General features: G+C 36.5%; 1 protein-coding gene across 1 annotated transcript in view; it reads left to right on the top strand.

Moving 5' to 3' along the window:
- HMCN1 (hemicentin 1) overlaps positions 1-22,921 on the top strand; it is a 415,431-nt gene that overhangs the window by 299,591 nt on the left and 92,919 nt on the right. Inside the window, exons 47-56 of the mRNA XM_081299050.1 lie at positions 4,850-4,963; positions 5,527-5,613; positions 7,343-7,534; positions 10,064-10,237; positions 12,131-12,244; positions 13,088-13,233; positions 16,510-16,660; positions 17,942-18,136; positions 19,764-19,877; positions 22,050-22,237. Coding sequence (XP_081155176.1) covers positions 4,850-4,963; positions 5,527-5,613; positions 7,343-7,534; positions 10,064-10,237; positions 12,131-12,244; positions 13,088-13,233; positions 16,510-16,660; positions 17,942-18,136; positions 19,764-19,877; positions 22,050-22,237 — 1,475 coding nt within the window. The remainder of the gene's footprint in view (positions 1-4,849; positions 4,964-5,526; positions 5,614-7,342; positions 7,535-10,063; positions 10,238-12,130; positions 12,245-13,087; positions 13,234-16,509; positions 16,661-17,941; positions 18,137-19,763; positions 19,878-22,049; positions 22,238-22,921) is intronic.

Genomic DNA, 22,921 nt, shown 5'->3' with positions numbered 1-22,921 from the left:
ATTTGATATCAAGCACCTTGATCCATTTTGAGTTAACTTTTGTTATTGAGTTAACATTTATTTGTTGTTTTTTTTCTTTTTTTGAGGAATGACCACCAGGCGATGAATTTTCCTCTTAAAACTGCTTTCATTGTGTCCCATAGATTCTGATATGTTGTGTCTGTATTTTAATTTATCTCTAAGAATTTTTTGATTTCCTCCTTTATGTCTTCTGTAACCCATTGATCATTCAGTAACATATTGTTCATTTTCCATGTGATGTAGGATTTTTCCTTCCTTCTTTTATCATTGATTTCCAGTTTCATTCCACTATGATCAGATAAAATGCATGGTATTATCTCCACCCCTTTATATTTACTGAGGGTTGCCCTATGGCATAATATATGGTCTATTTTTGAGAAGGATCCATGTGTTGCTGAGAAAAAAGTATATCCATTTGATGATGGTTGACATATTCTATATATGTCAGTTAAGTCTAGGTTATTGATTGTGGTATTGAGTTCTATAGTTTCTTTATTCAACTTTTGTTTGGAGGATCTGTCCAATGGTGAGAGAGGTGTGTTGAAGTCACCCATAATTATTGTGTTGTGGTCTATTTGATTCTTGAACTTGAGAATTTGTTTTATGAACGTCGCAGTGCCATTATTTGGTGCATAAATATTGATAATTGTTATGTTTTGTTGGTGAATGGTTCCTTTTAACAGTATATAATGTCCTTCCTTATCCCTTTTGATTAACTTAGTCTTGAAGTTGATTTTATTCGATATGAGAATGGCCAACCCTGCTTGCTTACGAGGACCGTGTGCATGGTATATTTTTTCCCATCCTTTTACCTTGAGCCTGTGTATGTCTTTTCCAATCAGATGTGTCTCCTGGAGGCAGCATATTGTTGGATTTGTTTTTTTAATCCATGATACCAGCCTATGTCGCTTTATTGGAGAGTTTAAGCCATTAACATTCAGAATTACTATTGATATATGGTTTGTACTTCCACCCATGTTTGATTATTTATCCTTTTTTAAAAAAATTTAGTTTGTTTCTCCATGATTATCTTTCCCCTCACCCTCTGTCTTTACCGAGGCACTTCCCACTGATAGTTTTGGTTATTGTTTTTCATTTCTTCCTCGTGTAGTGTTTTGCTCAAAATGCTTTGCAATGCTGGTTTTCTGGCTGCAAATTCTTTTAACTTTTGTTTATCATGAAAGATTTTTATTTCTTTGTCATACCTGAAGCTTAATTTTGCTGGATACAGAATTCTTGGTTGGCATCCATTGTCTTTCAGAGTTTGAAATACATTGTTCCATGACCTTCTTGCTTTCAGCGTCTGTGATGAAAAATCCATTGTTAACCTTATTGGTTTACCCCTGAATGTAATCTGTCTCCTTTCTCTTGTAGCTTTTAATATTTTCTCTTTGTTCTGTATATTGGATATCTTCATAACAATGTGTCTTGGCGTTGGTCTACTGTGATTTTGTGTGCTCGGTGTCCTGTATGCATCTTCAATTTGTATATCTGTTTCCTTTTTTATTTCTGGAAAGTTTTCTGTAATTATTTCATTCAGCAGGTTACTCATTCCCTTGGTTTGAATCTCTGTACCTTCTTCTATCCCGATGACTCATAAGTTTGGTTTTTTTATGTTATCCCATAACTCTTGGATGTTTTTCTCGTGATTTTTTACCAGCCTTTCTGAGTTGGCTAGACTCTTTTCAAGATGATATATTTTGTCTTCATTATCTGACGTTCTGGCTTCTACTTGCTTCACTCTGTTAGTGATACTCTCAATTGAGTTTTTAATTTGGTTTATCGTTTCCTTCATTTCTAGAATTATTGTCTGATTATTTTTTATAATCTCTATCTCCTGATAAAGATGCTTAACTTCTTCTTTTATCTGTTTATGTAATTCATTCTCAATGTGTTCTTTCCCTGCTTGAATTTGCTGTCTCGTATCCTCTTTAAGGTTCCATTCCATCTGTCTAAGGTGTTCCTTGAGTTCTTTATATGACCATTTTTCTGATGACTCTAGGTCCTCCTGAATATTTAGGCTGTCCTGCAATGTTTGTACTCCTTTTCTTCCTTGCTTTTTCAAGCTGCTCATGTTACTTCTTGTTCTGTTTGACTGCTGAGTTACTGTTTACTCCTATAAATTTATTTGATTCTTGGGAGGAAAGGTATTAGAAGGGAAGGGAAGAAGTCACTAAAGAGAATGAGAGTAAGCAAGTAGAATTCAAGGAAGGGGGAATAAGAAAATTGAAAAGAAATGAAAAGACAAAAGAAGAAAAAAATAGGAAAGAAAAAAAGAAAAAAATTTTTTAAAAATAATAATAAAAAAATTAAAATTAGAAGAAAAAAATTTTTTTAAAAAATTGTAAAAAAAATTTAAAAAACAACAAGAAAAATGAAAATGAAAGAAAAAATCCAAATCAAAAAAAAAGAGGAAAAAAAACTAATAAATGCAGTCTCAGTTTGATTAACTTCTCTTCCAGTAGGTGGCGCTGTGCCCACCAGGCCAAGTTTCTCCTGTCAATACGCGGGAACCAGTCACTGTGCAGCAGCTCCTCGTCCCAGACTGGGCGAGTCTCCAATCCTGAGTGCCTAGGGCCTCCTCTTGTGTCTAGTCACTTCCCACTTTTTCTCTAGCCAGGCCCCTCTCACAGGTGCCGCTCACCACAATACTGGCTACACGCCAGGTCTGCTGCTCCCGGGAGCCCTGTTTTCATGAACGACTGGGCACACTCTCCCAGTTTGCCATTCCCTCAGACCCTAAGTTTGTAGAGCTTGGGGCTGAGAATCCTCAGCGAATTTTACTTGCCCTCCGGTAGCCACGCCCCCGGTAGCTGGTGCAAGAGACCTCAGTTGTCAGCACTGGTGGGAGCGGTAGCCAGGAATTCCACGCCACGGGTCCCGCGCAACGTCTGATTCCCTTGGTCTGGCTATTGCTCACAGGAGAGCTGGGAGGGGCCCTTAAGGTTTCCCCGATGTGTGGAGAGGGAAGGCTAGGGAATTACACACCTGTAGCCACAGGTTTCAATGAAGTTATCTCCTCTGCCACAGTCTGATGACGTCAGTTCTCTGCCATGGTGGTATCTCTTGCAAATGGCGACAGTTCGTTTCCCTTTGCCGGGTGACCAATGCAACGGGTGGGTCCTTACTGTCTCTCCCAAGCCCCGTTTCAAACCTGTGGCCACTACCTATGAAGGCTCGGTTGGCATTTACCTGCGTAGGATGAGAAGGGCTGACCAGTTGTTTCAGCCGGATGGATTATTACTGAGTCACAGCTGTTTGTCTGCGGGAAGCAGGTGAACGGGAGCTTGAATTCAGCCGATCCGGGCTCAGTGTGTGTTCTGAGAGGCCCAGACTGTTCGCCCCAGATCCACGTCAGCTCAGCATTGCCTAGTGATCCTGAGCAAGCAGAATTTAGGTTGTTTACGACTCCCTATGCCCGCACAGCTGAAGAGGTCAGAGACTTGATCTCTCCGCGCCCGCCGCCATGTTGGAATCCCCCCTATGCAACTTTAGGGAGACCCTGTCTCAAAATAAATATGAAAAGCACTGTGGATGTGACTCAGTGGTTAAGCACTCCTGGATTCAATCTCTAGTACCACAAAAAGAGGGAGAGAGAAGGAGGAGAAGGAGAAGAGGAAGAAGAAGGAAGAAGAAGGAAGAAGAAATTCGAGACTGAATTCAGATAATTGGCTTTCTATAAACAGAGTACTACTACCCTGCTTAGGGTTGAGGGTGGGAAAATGGCTCATTGGAAAAACTCAACATCAGCAAGTTGTGTTTCTATAAACTGAAAGCAGATGGAAACTGCTGAACCAGAGCCAGGTGAATATTTACATGAACATTTTTTATTTAACCATTATAATTTTTTCATCCCAATTCAGGGTACTAAGCAGAAAGTAATATACTAGCTAGGAAATTATTACAAGATCTAAGAAATGGCTTACTGTTTTTTCTTGGACTTTCTTCCCATGCTTTGCAGGACTCTACTCTCAATGTGTTTCATCTCCTTCATTGGCTTCTCCACCTTTTTAAAAGGGATTTCCAGCCAGACTATACCCTTCAGCATATGAGAGTCTTACTCTCAGTCTTCATGCATTTCTTGGATGAAGAATATTTCTGTGAACAAAATGCTACATAGAAGTTCACAGTATAAAAACTGAAGCAGCATTGTAGCAGTGTGTGAGGTGACACTTGGAAATAAATAATTCCAGATTTCCATAAAACTCAATTGAAAGCTGATAGTCTATCTTCGTGGTTTTACCTGACCCTCGTATATTGTTTTTTAATGTTTTAAGTTGTAGCTGGATACAATTCCTTTATTATTTTTATGTGGTGCTGAGGATCAAACCCAGTGCCTCACACATGCTATATATTGTTGTCATCCAAATCTGGGTAGCTGATCTAGTCCTCTTTCTGAAGTTCCCATTTTATGTGTTCTACAGAAAACTGAGACTCTTTTCCTAAATATTCCTGTCCTGGCTGTCTTTTGAATGCACAAATCAAATCACGACCTTGTTTTGTGGTATTTACTTCCATACCCTTTACTGAGCACAATAAAGTCTAAATTCCTTAGCATAGCATTCAAGGGCCTACAGAATCTGGCCAAATTCTATCTATTCCTCATGTTACCGTTTTCTCCACCTGTTCTGCTTCCAATACCATTATCACCTCCTTTACATCCTCATTCATGCTCCACTTACAAAGGCATCTCTGAAGTCATCTGTTAAAATCAGTTACCTTTTAAGAGTATATTCAAACATCACTTTCTCTGTTAAATGCTCTTTCTAGCTTGTGGTCACCTGGCATTATATTTGCAGCTATGTCATCCGGTGGTTTGTTCCTCTAGGAGGCAGGATGCTACGGCTGATGCAGACCAGACTAGAAGATGCTGGCCAGTATACTTGTGTTGTAAGGAATGCAGCTGGTGAAGAAAGAAAAATCTTTGTACTTCAAATATTAGGTACTTGTGAAATTTTCAGTATCTAGGAAAAAAAACTAATTGACTTAATTACATTTTAGAAGCAGAGTTAAAATTTATTTACAGCTTGTTCTCAAACCTATGTGTCCCTTGACCCCAGGACTATGATTTCTGGCAAGAATCCAATGTTAGGATTGTTTGGAAACCATGAGTCTGATGAAAATGGCTAAATGTCCATGTCTTATCCATTCACAATAGTTCCACCACATTTTGAGACATAGAGTGGCTTGTTTAATGTGAGTGATTATTAGAATTATAGAAGGAAAAATCTATGTCTTTATGCATTGATTTGTTGACAATTTTTTATCCAAATTTTATTATTTTCATGGCAGTAAAATTCAGTATAATTGCTTTCATGACATAAACTTAATGATACATATTGAAACTAAAATTGATCAAAACAGTATTTTGAAATTGTAATGAAATATTGGATGAGAAATTGGAGATTAGTTTTGGAGTTTACAGTTTAGTAAACACAAATATCTATAAAAGAACAGATCTCCTGTTAGAGTTGTAACCTATTTCTTTCTCTGTCAATTTTTTAGAACCACCTCATATTGTAGGTGAAAATACATTGGAAGATGTGAAAGTCAAAGAGAAGCAGAGTGTCACACTGACTTGTGAAGTGACAGGTAAGGGGTTCAGCTGTCGGACTTAAGCATTCCCCCAATTGGCCGATCCTCACTGCCTCACCACTTACCTTAATTAGCAGAGAAAAAGCCTAGCTACTGTAATAGATGTTTGAAATTGAATTCTAGTCTAAGATAACAAGTAGAAATGAAGGAAGAAACTGGAAACCTCTCAAATTGTGTAGAAATTCTTGAAAGAAAAAAAGAAGAAAAGAAGGAGGGAAGGTGGACCCTTGTCTTTTCTTTTCATTCAATAAATTATTCTTTATTATTAACATCATGCTATTTCTACTTATTTGTAGGTGTTTTCTACCTTCCTCTTCTGATTTTATTTATTTCCCTACATTTTTGCCTTCCTTTATTTTTCCTGTTTTCTAAATTCCATTTCAAAGAAATGGTCGTGGATTTTGGTGGAAGGATTGCTTTATTTGAAGGTGGGGATTAACCAAGAACAAAGCTGTCACATTTTGTTAACATGTTCACATATTACCAGGAGAATAGAGACTAGAAAAATACAATAAAATAATTAGAAAACCAACTGGACTATCTTTACCATCCAGTTGACTTGTTGCATATAATAAAAAAACAAAACATAAAACAATCTCTAAGAGGACGTTTTAAGCCCATCTTTTTTTTATTGTAGATAGCCTTGCAGTTTTAAGGGAATAAAGAGAATAGCCCATAACATTTTATGGAAAGGCAATGTTTTGAGGAAGTGTTAAGGAGTTTCTTATCTCTTTGTTTATATGCTTGGTATGAGTAATAAATTCAAGTAACAAAGAAATTTATCTATTTTAAGAAAGGCAGATATAAAGAATGTGACATACACTGTTATTACCCAACCTGTTATTTTTTCCTAGAAACATTGTGTTAATTAACAACTGTTGCATAGAGAATAGTTGCCCAAATTTTACAGCATTCTCTGCTGAAGGTTTCCACCTTCAATATATCTTTCTCATTGTTTTTCGTACATAATTTACTTTTATGGTTTTAAATTTTCAAAAACAAAAATTGAGCAATTTTAAACTCGATATTTCTTCATGGAGATGGGCTCAAGGAGCTGATGTAATAAAATATTTTTTTATTTGCTTTATGCTCTGTAAACATTAAAGACAGAATTAATATGTATCTCTAAGAATCCTCATATAACTCAAAACAAGTTGAAATACATATGATTTTATTTTTCCACAGCTTTGGCTCAAAATATGAAATATTTTTAATTTATATAAAGTATTCATGAGTAATATTTTAATAAAAATGCACGATCCATTCTTTCTAAAGTATAGCTTCTGTGAAAATAATTATAAAAACTAAAGCATATTAGTTTAAATACAAATATCAATTTAGAATCAGTTCACTTATAGATGAAAACTAACCTACATATGAAAATGATTTCAAATCTGTGTATAGTTGTAGTCAGAGCATTATCATTTTTAATTATATAATATTTAATTAATTATTTTATTATATCATTAAAAAGATTGGTTTGCAGGGCTGGGGAAATAGCTCGCTCAGTATGTAGAGTGCTTGCCTCCCAAGCACAAGGCCCTGGGTTTGGTCCCCAGCATCACAAAAAAAAGTCAAAAAGGTTAGTTTTCAAATTTGTTTTAGAATGAATGGTTCCTGCATTGTTTTAGAAGTGGAATTTGTAAGAAAGCCAATGAGTGGAAAGACCTGTCATCATTTGTAGGTATGTGATTAGACAACTCTCAGAACTGGCTCTTTCTTTCAGGAAATCCAGTGCCAGAGGTCACATGGCACAAAGACGGACAGCTTCTCCAAGAGGATGAGGCCCATCACATTATGTCTGGTGGCCGTTTTCTGCAAATTACTAATGCCCAGGTGTCACACACTGGAAGATACACATGTTTGGCTTCCAATACAGCTGGTGATAAGAGCAAAACTTTTAGTCTTAATGTGTTTGGTAAGTATAATCTTTGCCTCCGATCTTGAAGAATCAGAAGTAACTACAGGCTGAAATCTCTTCTCCCACTGCTTACTTACCATTTCCATTATAGAATTCCATTGTGTAAAGAGCACCAATGATCATGCACATCTACTGTTTTTCCTTAATAATTCATAAATTCTTTCATCAGAACAGAATGCCTACTGTGTGCAAGGGGTAATTATGAACAAGATAGATAGTGGTAAAGAATAAAGTTATGCTTGTCAAACAAAAGCAGCTAAGCACTGAACCTGTCTCAACCTCCAGAACTCTGTCCTTTCTTTGTTGGGACTCTGCCATTGTTGGAAATTCTCCACATGATGGTCTTTGTGGCTCTACGGGATGAAATAACTGTATATTGGTACATTTTGGTTCCTGAAGCATCGTATTTTGCTTATGTCTCAGGAAAGACATATAAGTAGATTCTTATTTTCTGCTCATTTTTTGAAATCTAAAATGCACTACCTAAATGTGTTATATTTGACTACTATCATCAAAAAATTTCTACCAATATATGAATATACAAATTTTTGTAGTTATTCGCTTTTGTAGTTAATATCTACACTGTTTTGGAAGAACATATATACTCCATACATAGGAACCTTTCATATAGAACACAACCTTCTATAATATCATATATCAAACTACAGAGATAAATATAAATCAAAATTTATAAGCAAGTTATGTCCTAATAGACCTACAATCTCTGTTTATCCAGTAGGTACATAAAAGGCAAATGCCCAGCCTTGTATTGCATCCTCTCCTATAGCTCATCATCTTTCTTAGAACTTTTAAGTTCTGTGCCTTATTCATCCCTCAATGGATTCACATCCCAGTCATGACCCGTCTCCAGATCTTGTCCACTGTTCTCCCTAAGCACCTGATTTAAAACTCTTTCCAGCTGCTGACTAAAGTTGAAATTTGATTCTTCCCAGAGACATGAGCTTGTTTGAGCCCATCTCCGTGAAGAATTCTTATTCTAGGTATCCAAAGTCTTGCCATCTCCTTATACCACCTTTCCACAAACCCAACTCTTCTCTGATTTCTAACCCATTTCCTGGTCCTTCTCCTTCATTCAGTGAAGCCTGAATTATGGGAATCAGAGTCTTCTTCCATCCACTTAGTGAGTGTGACTACTTGAGTGTGTATGGTTGCAACCCACAGAGCGATAAACCCAGTGCCTTTGGTCTTTCTTTTTCCAAAAGAGGAGTCATCCTTCTTGTTCACATTTACTGTGTGCACTTAGCTATTGATCCTCTGTTTTTTCACCTTCTTTGGTAGGTCGCTCATTCCCACTTTCTGTCTGAATGTGCGGTTTTACCTTCTACTCTTTCTTCCATTTCCACGCACTTGTGTGTGCTGTCTGTCTCGCCAAAAACAGTCTTCTGACTACTCCACTTCTGGCACTGCTCCAGCAAGATATACCCCATTACTGGGTCCAAGAAATACTTCTCAGTCTTGAACTTGACGTTTGTTCATGATCGATCCCTTTTTCCATAGCAGTGTTCTCTCCCAGCCTCCCTCTCCTTTGATCTGTCGCTTCAACATTGGGACCCCTAGATCTGTCCTTGCTTCATAACTGTTTTTAATTGACATAGTCTCTTCAAGTAATTAAATTAATTCCCTGATATTTAGTTGTTATCTCCTGTAGACTGGTCACTTTTAAATTCCATATCTACAACCTAGATCTTTCTCACAAGTTTCAGACTCTGGTATAGAGTTGCTTATTGGAATTTCTACCTGGAATATAGGCACTTAAAATTCAAGGTATTCAGAATCAGAAAAAAAAATCACCTTGCCCTCTTATGGGAGCAAATTGTTCAGTGTTTTTCTTAAGTTCTTTTGCTGCATTTCAACTAGCTTCCCAAGCAAGAAATCAAAATTTGTCCTTGGCTTCAATTTTTATGAGTCTCCAGATTCTATCATCAAGTCCTGCCAATTAATGTCCTGATGTTGCTCTAGTTGGTCCCTCCTCTTTACACCCTCTTTCAGAGCTTTAAGTCACCCTCTCACCTCTCATCATCTGATGAAGCAAAGGCATCTGTCTCTGTTATCCTGGTTTCCATATTGAACTACTCCCCTGCTTGTCCACATTCTTTACTGCTACTCTGCCCCAGTATGCTCCTGGTGTCCCTTCTGTCACCGGCTAACTACCACTGCTCTTTAAGACTCACTCTAAAACAACTCCTCCAGGAGGCGGCCTCTGATCAGACTGCACACCATGCCCCTCAGCCTGGACCCCCACTTGCCTGGCACCAACATTCCCCTCATTATCCTGAGGGCTTTATGTTATGTGGTCTCTTTTTTTTTTTTTTTTTGTCATCTCCTCCTTTACCCTGTGAGCTTTTTGAGGCATCTTGCTGCTTTTTGCATCTAACAAGAACAATAATTATATTTCTAACTGTTGCAGAACAGCATTCCATAAATAAGTGCAATGGCAATTTAGAAATGCAAAAATAGAGAAGTTTCCAAATACCTTTCTTTAATCAATATTTTAATCTTTTTCAGTATCTCCTACAATTGCTGGTGTAGATAGCAACGGCAGCCCTGAAGACGTCATTGTCATCCTCAACAGCCCCACGTCCCTGGTCTGTGAAGCATATTCATATCCTCCAGCTACCATCACCTGGTTTAAGGACAGAGCTCCTTTAGAATCCAGCCGAAATATTCGTATTCTTCCAGGTAATTAATTAACCTCAGATGCCCAAGGTGCATCTGTGTCATCTACTACTGTAGAAAAGGAGAATTGTCAATTAATTTTTATTCAAGTGCCTGTGTTGTTGGTTGTGCTATGTTGTATTGATATTTTAATTTATAATTTTTTCTTAGATTGTAATGTATCTTACTGTCTGAAATATCAAAAAATACCAAAAAAAAAAACGATAAATAGCATAACATAATTAATTGCTAATCTGTATTGTAATGTGGAACGCCAGAAAGGGTAGAAATTCATTTCTTTATTGAATTGAACCTTCAAGCAGAGTTTATATTTAGATTATGAGAATTTAATTATTCATATTTAATACCTGAAAATATGTATATACACACACACATGAAAATAGAAATAATTAAAAAGAACTTAAGGACTTCAAATCAGTATACTATAGTGACGCAGCCACAAAAAAAATATTTATAGCAGATCAATTCACAATAGCTAGACTATGGAACCAACCTAGGGGTCCCTCAATAGATGAATGGATAAAGAAAATGTGGTGTATATATATATAGATATATATTCAATAAAATAGTACTCAGCTTTAAAGAAGACTAAAAGTATGGCATTTGCTAGTAAATGGTTGGAGCTGGAGAATAGCATGCTAAGAGAAATAATCCAATCCCACAAAACCAAAGGCCAAATGTTTTCTCTAATATGTGGATGCTAATTCACAATAAGATGGAGAGGGTACTAGGGAAGAATAGTGTTATGTTAGATTAGGTAGAGGGAAGTGATGGGAGAGGAAGGGAGGGGATGCAGGGATAGGAAAGATAGTAGAATGAAACAGACATTATTATTACTGTATGTATATATGTGACTACATGACCAATATGATTCTGCAATATGTACACTCAGAAAAATGAGAAATTATATTCCATCTATGTATATCAAAGTGCATAAATGCATTCTATTATCATATATAATAATTAAAACAAATTTTTAAAATTTTTAAAAAGAAATAATTAAAAGTAGAAGCACTGGCTTTAAGAAATTTACAGTTTTATGTAGAAAAGAGATAATAAGTGTGAAAAACAACTAATGATATGAATCTGTTATTAATCATGGGCTATGAATAGTAAGGGGTGTGAAAAATGGGATAGTAAAGTTTTGTAAAAATTCAAAAGAAGAAATGGTTACCGTGGGCAGAAATGGTTACCGTGGGCCAACTTTATTGCTTAGTCAGAACATGAACCCAACTTCAGAGAAAGTTCTAGAATTTACTTAATTGGCAGGGAGTTGGGAGTTTTAGATCCATCTGGATGAATAGTGTGAGAAAGATAGGAAACAAGACCAGTCTGGCCATCTGCAAGCAGTAAGCAGCCTTCTCACCCTTCACTTGAAGGGAGACGTTGCATGTACTTGTGCTGGGAGAGAAGGGCAGCAGTAAGGTCAGGGAGGAAGGTGGGAGCCATGTTCTGAATGCCTGGAATCCAAAGTTTGACTTGATCCTTTACATAGTTGAAAACCATTGAAGACTTTTAGGGAGGAAGGGGCCATAATAAAAATTGTACTTTAGCACCATTCGTCTCTAAGAAGAGGCCGGATAAATGAGAGAAAGAAGATCAAGGCAGAAACCTATTTTTTGAGGAGAGTGAAATAAGGATTCAGCTTGAGTGATGTCCAGAGGAATGGGAGTGTCAGAAGGGGCATGAGCGTCACCACCACAGAGGACCACTGGGGGACTTGGTGACTCTCCTCACCCACCATTCAGTGTCCATCTGCATTGCAGTTTGTTCTCAAATGTCTACCAGACAACTGGCTTGTTGAGGAAGAAATGTGTTAACAATAAGAACTAAAATCCTGCATACTTGGCCACTGTGATGTCAGGAATTCTTTAACATTTCATGTTTTTTTTTTAGGAGGTAGAACTCTGCAGATCCTCAATGCACAGGAGGAAAATGCTGGAAGATACTCTTGTGTGGCCACTAATGAGGCCGGGGAAATGATAAAGCACTATGAAGTGAAGGTCTACAGTAAGTTCCAAAAGAACAGATCCATATCTTTCTAACTTTTCTAACTTTCTCCATCCTGTTTTTCATTATGGGTTCATAATTATTTATACTGATCACTAATGACGCTTGTTTATCCAGCTTGCTTTATTAAGGATGGAAGTTGAACTAAGCATTGTGCCCATGACCTCAATTGCTTAAAGATGTGAATAGCCCCCTCAATTAGCTCACTACCTTCTTGTTGAAGACCTTGTCTGTGACACTTCCTTAAATTTCTCTATTTTTTCCTTCTGACCTACTCTCTGGGCTGAGTTATAGTAATTCCATGTGCAGAGCTTTTACTTAAGCGCACATGACTTAATTCATAGCCCAAGATGAGATCATCAGTGATTTGGGCCTATTGCAATGTACATTGACCTATAAATACAAGGGAAAGCTAATACTGCCATTAATAGGATCCACATTTCAGGATTTTCTTCCTGTTTTTACAAAGAAAGTATTTTTCTGATGGTCATTTGTTCTTTGACTCGGTACCTAAATGAACAATAGAATGCATTTTATGGGGCGTGCTGGGACAGTGTCTATGGACCTGGATCCAATGAAACTAACTGTTCTATAAAGGACATTAGCCTCCTTGGCAGTTTTATAACAAAGGGAGAAGGATACTTTCCTTGGCATTTGGTATCTGAAAGCTACTACCGTTCGATAAGATGATAACACAGGTCCTGAGTGAGTGAAAGGGCAGCATAGGAAATGCCTTTGTCATTCTCTTGGTTTCTTGGTAAGTGAGCCTCATCCTGATTTCTTGGTATTCTGTGTATTTATAAAAGTACCAACGTTTAATTCTTTCATATTCATTTCATGCAGTTCCTCCCATAATCAATAAAGGGGACCTTTTGGGACCAGGTCTTTCCCCTAAGGAAGTAAAGATCAAAGTAAACAACACCCTGACCTTGGAATGCGAAGCATATGCAATCCCCTCCGCCTCCCTCAGCTGGTACAAGGACGGACAGGCCAGTCACAACTATTTTTATTTGCTGATGATTTCTTAAAGAGTAAATAAGTCAATTTAAAAGGGGTGGAGCATAAGCAACTCAGAGAATCATTGTGACCTTAAAACTAGAAAACCCCATTCTTCCAAACTCTAAAGCTGCCAAGAACTAAAAAAAGTAAAAATAAAAATGAACGAAATTCCCTGAACCATGCTCAACAATGTTGGTATTATACCCTCACTAGAAAGCTTGCAGGATTGTTTTGTGTACATTTCAGTTGACTGAAAACCTGTCCCCAGCCCCACACTGGAGAAGTTCAGGCTGTGGCTTCACAAAGTAAACTTTCTAGGGAAAAAATGCATATGTGGTGCTAAGTCAGGTTGGAATAATGGGTATAACGGGAATACAGAATGTATTCAGAACTTTCTCTAAACATCTTTAACTCTTTTATGAAAGATAACATTTTTAATATTCCAAGATAAAGAAAAAGTAGGCTAAAAGAACTGAGGAAGGACCCAATACAGTTACCTGGGGGCAATGAGAAGGATTATATAAAAAGCAGATCATTCAGTTCTGTGCTCTCTCTCAGGCCACACACCCTATTTACATTCATCCATGCATGTTATAAAGACATGTGCTGGCGTTCTTGGGCCAAAATAGACGTTTAGCTGCTGTTAACAATTCTTAATACAGATGTGAAATAGCTAAGCTGCTGTTTATTCTGTTTTACACATAATCAACCAAATGGTCAGTTAAATTCCACTTGTACTTCAGGTCATAGTCATGATTTAAGATGCAGGAAAGATTAAGCTTTATTTTCTCAGATCCCAGATGAATTTTACAATACTGGCAGCCAGGGGGGGGGGGGGGGGGAAATCATCTCATATAAGCAAGTTTCATCTGGAAGCCATTGCAAAAGGAAAACTATAGAACTCCCACCATGTTCTGTTTATAGTTCCTTTTCTGACTACAAATATACTCCATGGTATAATACCAATTCTATATAAGTTTACTTGGAAACAATTCCTTTCTACTTCAAAGTGGTGTTAATATTTTTAAATTATTTATTAAGCTTTCTCATCCCTTTTAGTTCCCACACCTGTACTCTCATACACAAACACATATACACACAGAGAAAAATGGGATAAAGACTAGAATTAGAGTAGAAATAAAGGTTTTTTTAACTTCATTATAGTTAAATTACAATTTCAAATTCTGACTCTGGAATTGATCAAATTATGTATGATGCTTTAAACTGCTAAAGTTTTCATGACTTGGGATTTGTTCCCTACAATATGAATAAGAAGTAGTGTTTCTACTTTATTTTGTTATTTCTTTCTTCAGACAAGCAGTGCTGCTTGTGAAGCATTGTTTTTGTTGTTGTTGTTGTTGGTTTGTTTTGGGGTACCAGGGATTAAATTCAGGGGCACTTGACCACTGAGCCACATCCCCAGCCCTAATTTGTATTTTATTTAGAGACAAGGTCTCACTGAGTTGCTTTGCATGTTGATTTTTGATGAGGCTGGCTTTGAACTTGAGATCCTCCTCCTCAGCCTCCCAAGCCACTAGGATTGGAGGTGTGCACTACTGTGCCCAGCTGAAGCATTGTTTTTGAAAGGAAAAAAAAAAACAGAAATATTTGCATTTGCAGTAGTAACCACAATAAATTTTGAAAGAATCTTTGACTTTTATTTATGCAGGTTCTGAAGTTTTTATTTTAACATAGAAAACTTAAACTATGCTTTTTATGTGTTATAAGGTTAATAATGATTCATCCCAAATTGTTTATTAAGCAGGTATTTTTTTCAGACATGATTTTAGGTGCAGGGGATACTCTTTTAAAAGAAATAGATTTTAAAAATCTCTATATAAGTTTGAGGAGGCAAAAACTAAACAAACTAGTAAAACACAGAATGTGTCAGCAAGGGTAGGTGTCATGGAGAAAACTCAGTCAAGGAGAAGATACCAAGTGTGGGAACTGTGATCCTTTATTTAAATAGAAAAGGCCTCTGTGATAAGGTGGCCTTTAAGCAAATACCCAAAGACAATGAAGGGAGCAGACATAAGATTTCAGAGAAGAAATATTCCAAAGGAGAGTGTGTAGCCAGAACAAAGGCCCTGAGACATTTGGACTGTAGTGCAGTAACCAAACACAGAAGATGTGATCCAAAGAACAGCGAGGTGCCAGGTCTCCTGCCTCCTGTGCCAGTGTGCCCATGTCCTGTGAGAATGCCTAAGGGGAAAGAGTGAACACAGAATGACTGATACGATGAGACATGCTAGGGCAGACTTAAGGTTTCAAAAAGGTTGCATTGGTTTCTGTAGTTGCAGTCCAGCTCTGAAGGTATTACAGTGGTCCAGAAGATAGGTGGTGCTTGGGCCACAGTGGTAGCAGGATGTGGAGTGTGAAGGAAAGAGATGAGTCCAGGATTTTGAATGACATCATTAGGAGAGTGAGATTGGAGAGAAGGAGAAGAAATGCAAAGATTTAGCTCTGGAATACTCCGATGTTTGGAGGTTGAGGAGTAGGAAGTGTTGCGTCTCAAAAGATAAGAGGGAGAAAGTATTTCAAAATGAAGATGGGTCAAGCCATGTCAAATACTGCTGAGCAGGTTAAATAAAGACTTTGAATTGGCCAATAAATCTAGCAATGTGGACGTCACTGGTGACCTTGGCAAGTCTTTTTGGTCAAGTAAGATAACAAAAATTTGATCGGATCAGATTCAAGAAAAGGTGAAAGGAAAGAAATTGGAGACAGCAAGTGAGGGAAACATTTTAAAATTAGTTGACTATCGAGGGCCATTGAAAATGTAGGAGTAGGTTGCAGCGAAAGAGAATTTTTTTCAATATTGAAACTCTTCAGAGGAATGAATAAATCGATGATGATGCAAGTGAGAGAGGACACAGATAGTGGAGGAACGACCTTTGAGGAGACCAGGGGAGTCCCAGAATGGACAGAGACTAGTCTTCATCAGAGTTAGTTTTTCCAGTAGACTGAAATAAAGGGAGAAGGGACAAGAGAGTTGAAGGGTTATACAAAGAGTGATTATCGTGGTAGACCTTTTCTGGCTAAGAGGAGAGTACAGATTTAGGATGAGCAGCAGTGAAAGATTGCAAGGTTCTCCTAGGGGGTCAAAAATTATTGGAGCTGGGATACTTCCGGAAGTGAGTTAAAGTTAGGTGGTGGTAGTCAAAGAGTAAGAACTTGAAACTGAGATTATTAAGTGATGAACTGCATGGTGTCTTAGAGGATTTATGAGAGTACCTAACGTTAACATTATTATAATTGGATCACAGCCGCTGAAATCAGATGATCATATTAATATTGCTACAAATGGACACACGCTTCAAATAAAGGAAGCTCAAATATCAGACACTGGAAGATACACTTGCATAGCATCTAACCTAGCAGGTGAAGACGAGTTGGATTTTGATGTGAATATTCAAGGTAACACTAATATGTTTATTGTATAAAGCTTAATTTACATTATCTGTCAAAACAATGCAATAGAGATTTGGCGTGGTTTATTTTAAATAGTTTTATTTCTGTTGATAGTAACATAAAATAATTGAAATTTTGAAATTAAGGGAGAAAGACATAATTTCATCTCTCAGAATGACTTCTGTTATTTTTATGTCTTTCTTCTGTTATTTGTTTAAATGTATACTTCATTTATAGATTTGGATCACATAATACAGACCTCTCTATTACATTAACATTTCTCTAACATTTTTTCATGACATTTTTAAAATGGCATTTACATGAAAGACAGAAAAGCAATAAAGAGCAAAATTCACACTAGTTAGACTTTGAATTAGATGGTAATTACAGCTAAGTGGTCAAGTTACCTAAATATTTTAGGCCCCATTTCTCACTTCTAAAATGTATGCCTTGTAGAATTGCAGTGAATACCAAATGAGTATTCACTCATTTGTAAGCTGTCATTAAAATGATTGAGAAATGATGCCTGCTCTGATTGTGGTTGATATTGACATTCTGGAAATTACTACTCTATATGGATTTGTTTTGTTTTCTGTGCTGGCAAAGGAACTTAGGAACTTATGCATGCTAAACAAGCCCTCTACTACCCGAGCTACACTCTTTAGCCTGGAACATGATTTTGAAGAACTCTGCCTGTTTTCATCAGTTTATCATCCAGATATTTATTTAACCAGATTCCCATTGTTGAACATCTGGGTTATTTCCAAGTTTTCATTAATCACAAATAACACTAGATTGAATATCAGTATCCATACAACTTTTGCACATTTTTGATTTTTCATAAACTTCTAAAAGTGGAAATTTTAGATTAGATGTCATATACTTTTTTAATGCTTTTTATGTACAGGCAAATTGCCTTCAAGAAAGTTCAAACTTATTTCCAGAAAAGCATGAAAACATCCTGCTATGATCGTATTCCTTAGGCCTGCTACTCCTAAGAATGGGTCCCTTTGTTGTACAAGTGCCAGAGCTCTTTATAGGGAGAGCAGAGCTCTAGAGTAGCCTTCTGAGCCTCATATTTCTTGTTCTTTCATATGTGAACCAACTCTGAATTTCTCCACTTCTTTGTGTGGCTAAGTGCATTGGTAGGTGCCCAAGTACTTGAAAATATTTTTATGTTGCCTAACTTATTACATTTACAAATCAAAATATAGTCGAAATCTTTGCTTAATGAATTGACAAATGACAGTTCACACATAACCAAAACTTAATTCATTTCCTCCATAGTTCCTCCAAGTTTTCAGAAACTCTGGGAAATTGGAAACATGCTAGATACCGGCAGGAATGGCGAAGCCAAAGATGTGATCATCAATAATCCCATTTCCCTCTACTGTGAGACAAATGCTGCTCCTCCTCCTACACTGACCTGGTACAAAGATGGCCGTCCTCTGACCTCAGGTGACAGAGTATTGATTTTACCAGGTAGGTAAAGATTTCTATGAACAAAGTAAAGGTATAAGTCCATACCAAATATGTCTCTTCTCTTTTACTAAACAAATGAATTAGACTCTCTGTTCATGTAATTTAACTGACAGTCCCTTGAGTGCCACTGGTGTGCATATACTTCAATCCAGGACTGTCTAGCTTGAGAATTTGACAATAGCATAGAACACTTCTGTGAATTTTTGAATCTACTACAGGATCATTCTACCAACTTACAAAAGTCCTTGGGCTTCTTCGTGCCTCCTTTTCTCTATTAGTACATTGAGATAATGTTTGGTTTCTGTATATTACTAATCTAAATTCTGATGCATATTTGCAAATAGTTACTATTCAATTTATTAAATGCACTTATCATAAATAAATGGTTAAGATAATTTCAAATATTTTAGTCATTACATGGTTTATTGATGGAAAAGATGTTAAGAGTGTTGTGGAATAATATTTTGAAGGCTTTTCAAAATATCAGGACATGTCAGAACTCATCACATCATACACTTAAGGTCAGTGCACTAAATAAATATATGTGAATTTGGCCTCAGTTAAGTAAAAGAATATCTTGAAAATTTTTTTTAAATGAAAGTAGGCTAAATAGGTATGACAACTATACGTAATATGGGATCCTAAGTTGCAAGTGGATCTGCGGAAAAAAATGGCTGAAAATTTATTGAAATATTGCAATACTAATGAAATTTGAATATAGAATATGAATTCGAGAGTAGTTTGTATTCATTTTAATCTTACTACTTTGGATTATTGTGCTAGTGTTATATAAGGAACTACCCTTATTGTGAAATACAGATTATGATGCCTCCGGCTTACTCTCAAATGCTTTAGAAAAAGATAAAATGTATACAGCAAAAAAATAAAGCAGAGTATAAATAACTAGTGGGCATAGATGAAAGTTTTTATATAATTATTGCAACTTTTATCCTAGTGTAAATTCTCAACATGGTAAGTCTAAATACACACACAGCTAGCTATTCTTTCAATATTGTATGCATAATATTGCACATACTCGTATGTAATAATAGTTCACTTTATACTTTGACATCCCCAAATATTACTTTCTCAAATGAATACTTGAAGGAAGCAATAAGCATCACTTAAAATATTCATATTTTGGGGCTGGGGATGTGGCTCAAGCGGTAGCGCGCTCGCCTGGCATGCGTGCAGCCCGGGTTCGATCCTCAGCACCACATACCAACAAAGATGTTGTGTCCGCCGAGAACTAAAAAATAAATATTAAAAATTCTCTCTCTCTCTCTCTCTCTCTCTCTCTCTCTCTCTCTCTCTCTCCTCTCTCACTCTATCTTTAAAAAAAATAAATAAAATAAAATAAAATATTCATATTTTATAAAAGTACAAGGTCGCTGTTTATTTCTCAGGAGATCTGATTCATATTTCAATATTGTATCACTTTTGATAATGTAGTATTTGTTAAGAAGATGGTTGGTATCTGAAATTAAGAGTGGATGGTTGGTTGAAGTAGGAACCTTAAAAGAAAATGCAAGGAAGTCATTAGGTGTGAAAAATTAATCATATCTCTATTTATGAGCTGTGTTTACCCCGAGATTTAGAACAGTAAAACATACTGCGGTGTTTTTAGGAGGGCGAGTGTTGCAGATTCCCCGGGCTAAAGTCGAAGATGCTGGGAGATACACATGCGTGGCTATGAATGAAGCTGGAGAAGATTCGCTGCAGTATGACGTCCGTGTACTGTGTGAGTTTGTTTTCTTTTGTTTCTTATGAATTCTTTCACTCAAAACAATTTTTTCAGGAACTAATGTTTGCAAGATGTTACCCTAAGCACTCTGGAGACAAGATAATCAGAAACTGAGAGCTCTAAGGAATGAATTGTCTTCTATACAAATTGAGAGTACATTAGTCAGTCCTCCTGGGATATCAAATAACAAAATGGCTTAAACAAAGAGAAAGGGGGAGAGAGAGAAATTATTCACTCATGAATCTCAGAGCAGAGCTGTCATGTCTGGCTTCTGTGGTTTTAAAAAGATCAACAAGATTTGACCTTTCTTTTCTTCTTCTTTTTTTTTTTGACTTTGTTTTCAGTGCAAAGAACAGTTTATAAAGAAAGCCTGAAAAGGATAGAAGAGAGAAAATACTAAAATTCAAAATTGATTTGACATGAAATGCCTGCTGGTCAGTTTAATTGTTGGAGACCCAAATACCACAAGGCTGCATGTACATTAGACATGGCCATCTTCACTGATGGCTAACCAAGATGGTATATTTTAACAGAGTGAAACAAAAAAAGGAACAAAACAAAAGAATGATTATTCGCTTTGAAAATAAATATTTGTGTTTATAAAAGCAGCTGACACATATATTCCTAGTTCAATTAACATTTCAATTTTTGAAAAATTCTCTGAGTAGTATGATTTTTCATACTGGCATGTAATTCTATGGTATTCTTTTTTAAATGAGAATGAATATGTTCGGAAATCTAGAACAAAACTTCTCAGCTCTAGAGTGCTTAAGGATCACCTTGGAGAGCTTACTAAAAATGAATTCTTAGAGATGCCTATTGAGGAAGTCTGGCTGGGGCCCAAAAATTTGTATTTCTAACTAAGCTGCTGGTGATGCTAATGCTGATCCGACTCTTGTTGAAGCCGAAAAACAGACTTTGAACAGTCCAGATGTATCCCTTATAAGTAAGACCAAATATGAACTTTTCAAATACACTTTAAAAGCTATAACTAATCTTAAATATTGATTTATACAGATGCTTCTTATATGTATGCCTGAAATCCCAGAAGGCATAGTGGGAGAAGCTAAGAGCAAAGCGAGACAAGATTTTTTGGGAAAGATCTCAAACTGAGCTAAGTGGGAATGATACTGTTAGAGGATTTAGCCCAGCATAGCTAAGACAGGGATGTGAGTAACCCAAACCCAAATACTATTGTCACCATCCACATTCCTTGAGGATTGTGGTTTCTCCTTCAAGATTTGCTTCTCTGTTATCATATCAAGCGTTTTTTTTTTTTTTAGTGCTTTGTAGTTACACATTATACTGCGGCTCATTTTGATGTTTTCATAAGTGCATATAACATAGTTTTCTCATTTCAGTCACCAGTACTATCCACCTCCTTTGCCACCTCACTCACCTGATCCCCTTCCTCTAATCTATTAATCTTCCTCCTATTTACCTATTTCTTAATTGATGCATTATAGTTATATATAAAATTGGAATGCACTGTGAAATATCCATACATGCTTCTAGTGTGATTCAGTCAATTTCATTCTCTAGTTGTTCCTCTTTCCCTCTCCTCCTCCACTTCTACTCCGCTGATCTCCCTTCTATTTTCACAAGATCTCCCTTTCCCTTTTTTTTTAATTCCTTTTTTCCTCTCGCGCTTTCACATATAAGAGAAAACATTCTTCCCTCCATCTTCAGAGTCTGGTTTATTTCACTTAGCATGCTATTCTCCCATTCCATCCATTTACCCTCAAATGACATAATTTTATCTTCCTTGTGGTTAAGTAGAACTCCATTGTGTATATATACACCACATTTTCTTTATCCACTCCTCTATTGATGGGTGTATAGATTGGTTCCATAACTTGGATATTGTGGGTTGTGCTGCAATAAGCATTGGTATGCATGCATCACTATAGTATGTTGATTTTAGTTCTTTTGGATAAATACCAAGGAGTGAGAGGACTGAGTCATATGGTGGTTCCATTCCTCATCTTTTGAGGAATATTTATACTGCTTCCCAAAGGGTTATGCTAATTTGAAGTCCCACCAGCAAGGCTTAAGTGTTCTTTTTGCCCCATCCTCAGCAGTAATTATTGTTTAAAGCTGTTAGAGAACTCAAATAATTTAGAAAAGCCCTTGTTGCCTGTCAATATCTTCGTTGCAATCATTTGTTAGTGCCACCAGTTATCAAGGGAGCAAATCGTGATCTCCCTGAAGAGGTCACTGTGCTGGTGAACAAGAGTGCCCTGTTGGAGTGTTCATCCAGCGGCAGCCCAGCACCCAGGAATTCCTGGCAAAAAGATGGACAGCCCTTGCTAGAAGATGATCATCATAAATTTCTATCTAATGGCAGAATTCTACAGGTAAGAGTAAAAATCTCATTTCAAAACACTCTTTGGATTTTGTACATTGTAATAATTGCCTCGGATTTTTAAAAATAATTTTGTTTATAAGTGCTGTATGTGTAAAGAACTTCAAGAATATCCAACTAAAATTCTTCTTTCCCATTTTATTCCCACTGTCAGAAATCACCATTGTTAACAATTTGATATGAATTTTTCTAGAAACTGTTTCTACATGTACATGATATAGTCTTTGTGTTAAAAGCCACAATATAAAAAAAAAAAACAACTCATTACTGTCATCCTTTCTGTTACATATTTCCTGGTGATAAAATTCTATGTGGTATAACATTCACTATATATTAAAATGTGTCCTTATTAACAAGTAATAATGGAAACCACATGAATATACTGGATGATTGTTTATTAATGGGTGTTTCTATGTTTTTCTGCTCCAGTGTCCTTAAAGAAAGTTAAGCATGTATAGAAATAACAATTATTTTGTAAATATATGCTTTAGGTTATAATTTGAGCATAATAAACAACAATGTATTGACCTCCAAGAATCTAAGCATAACTATCAGCATATCCAACACAGTAGTCGGATATAACAGAGTTCTTCATGCAAAAAGGCTCACTACCTGCCATTCTCAAATTATTATCTAAGTATCATGAATATTTCTACTTTATTATCACACATCCTCT

The sequence above is a fragment of the Spermophilus citellus genome (genome assembly GCF_964194105.1).
Source record: "Spermophilus citellus genome assembly, chromosome: 6".
Classification (NCBI taxonomy): domain Eukaryota; kingdom Metazoa; phylum Chordata; class Mammalia; order Rodentia; family Sciuridae; genus Spermophilus; species Spermophilus citellus.
This window is presented reverse-complemented; position numbering and strand designations above follow the sequence as displayed.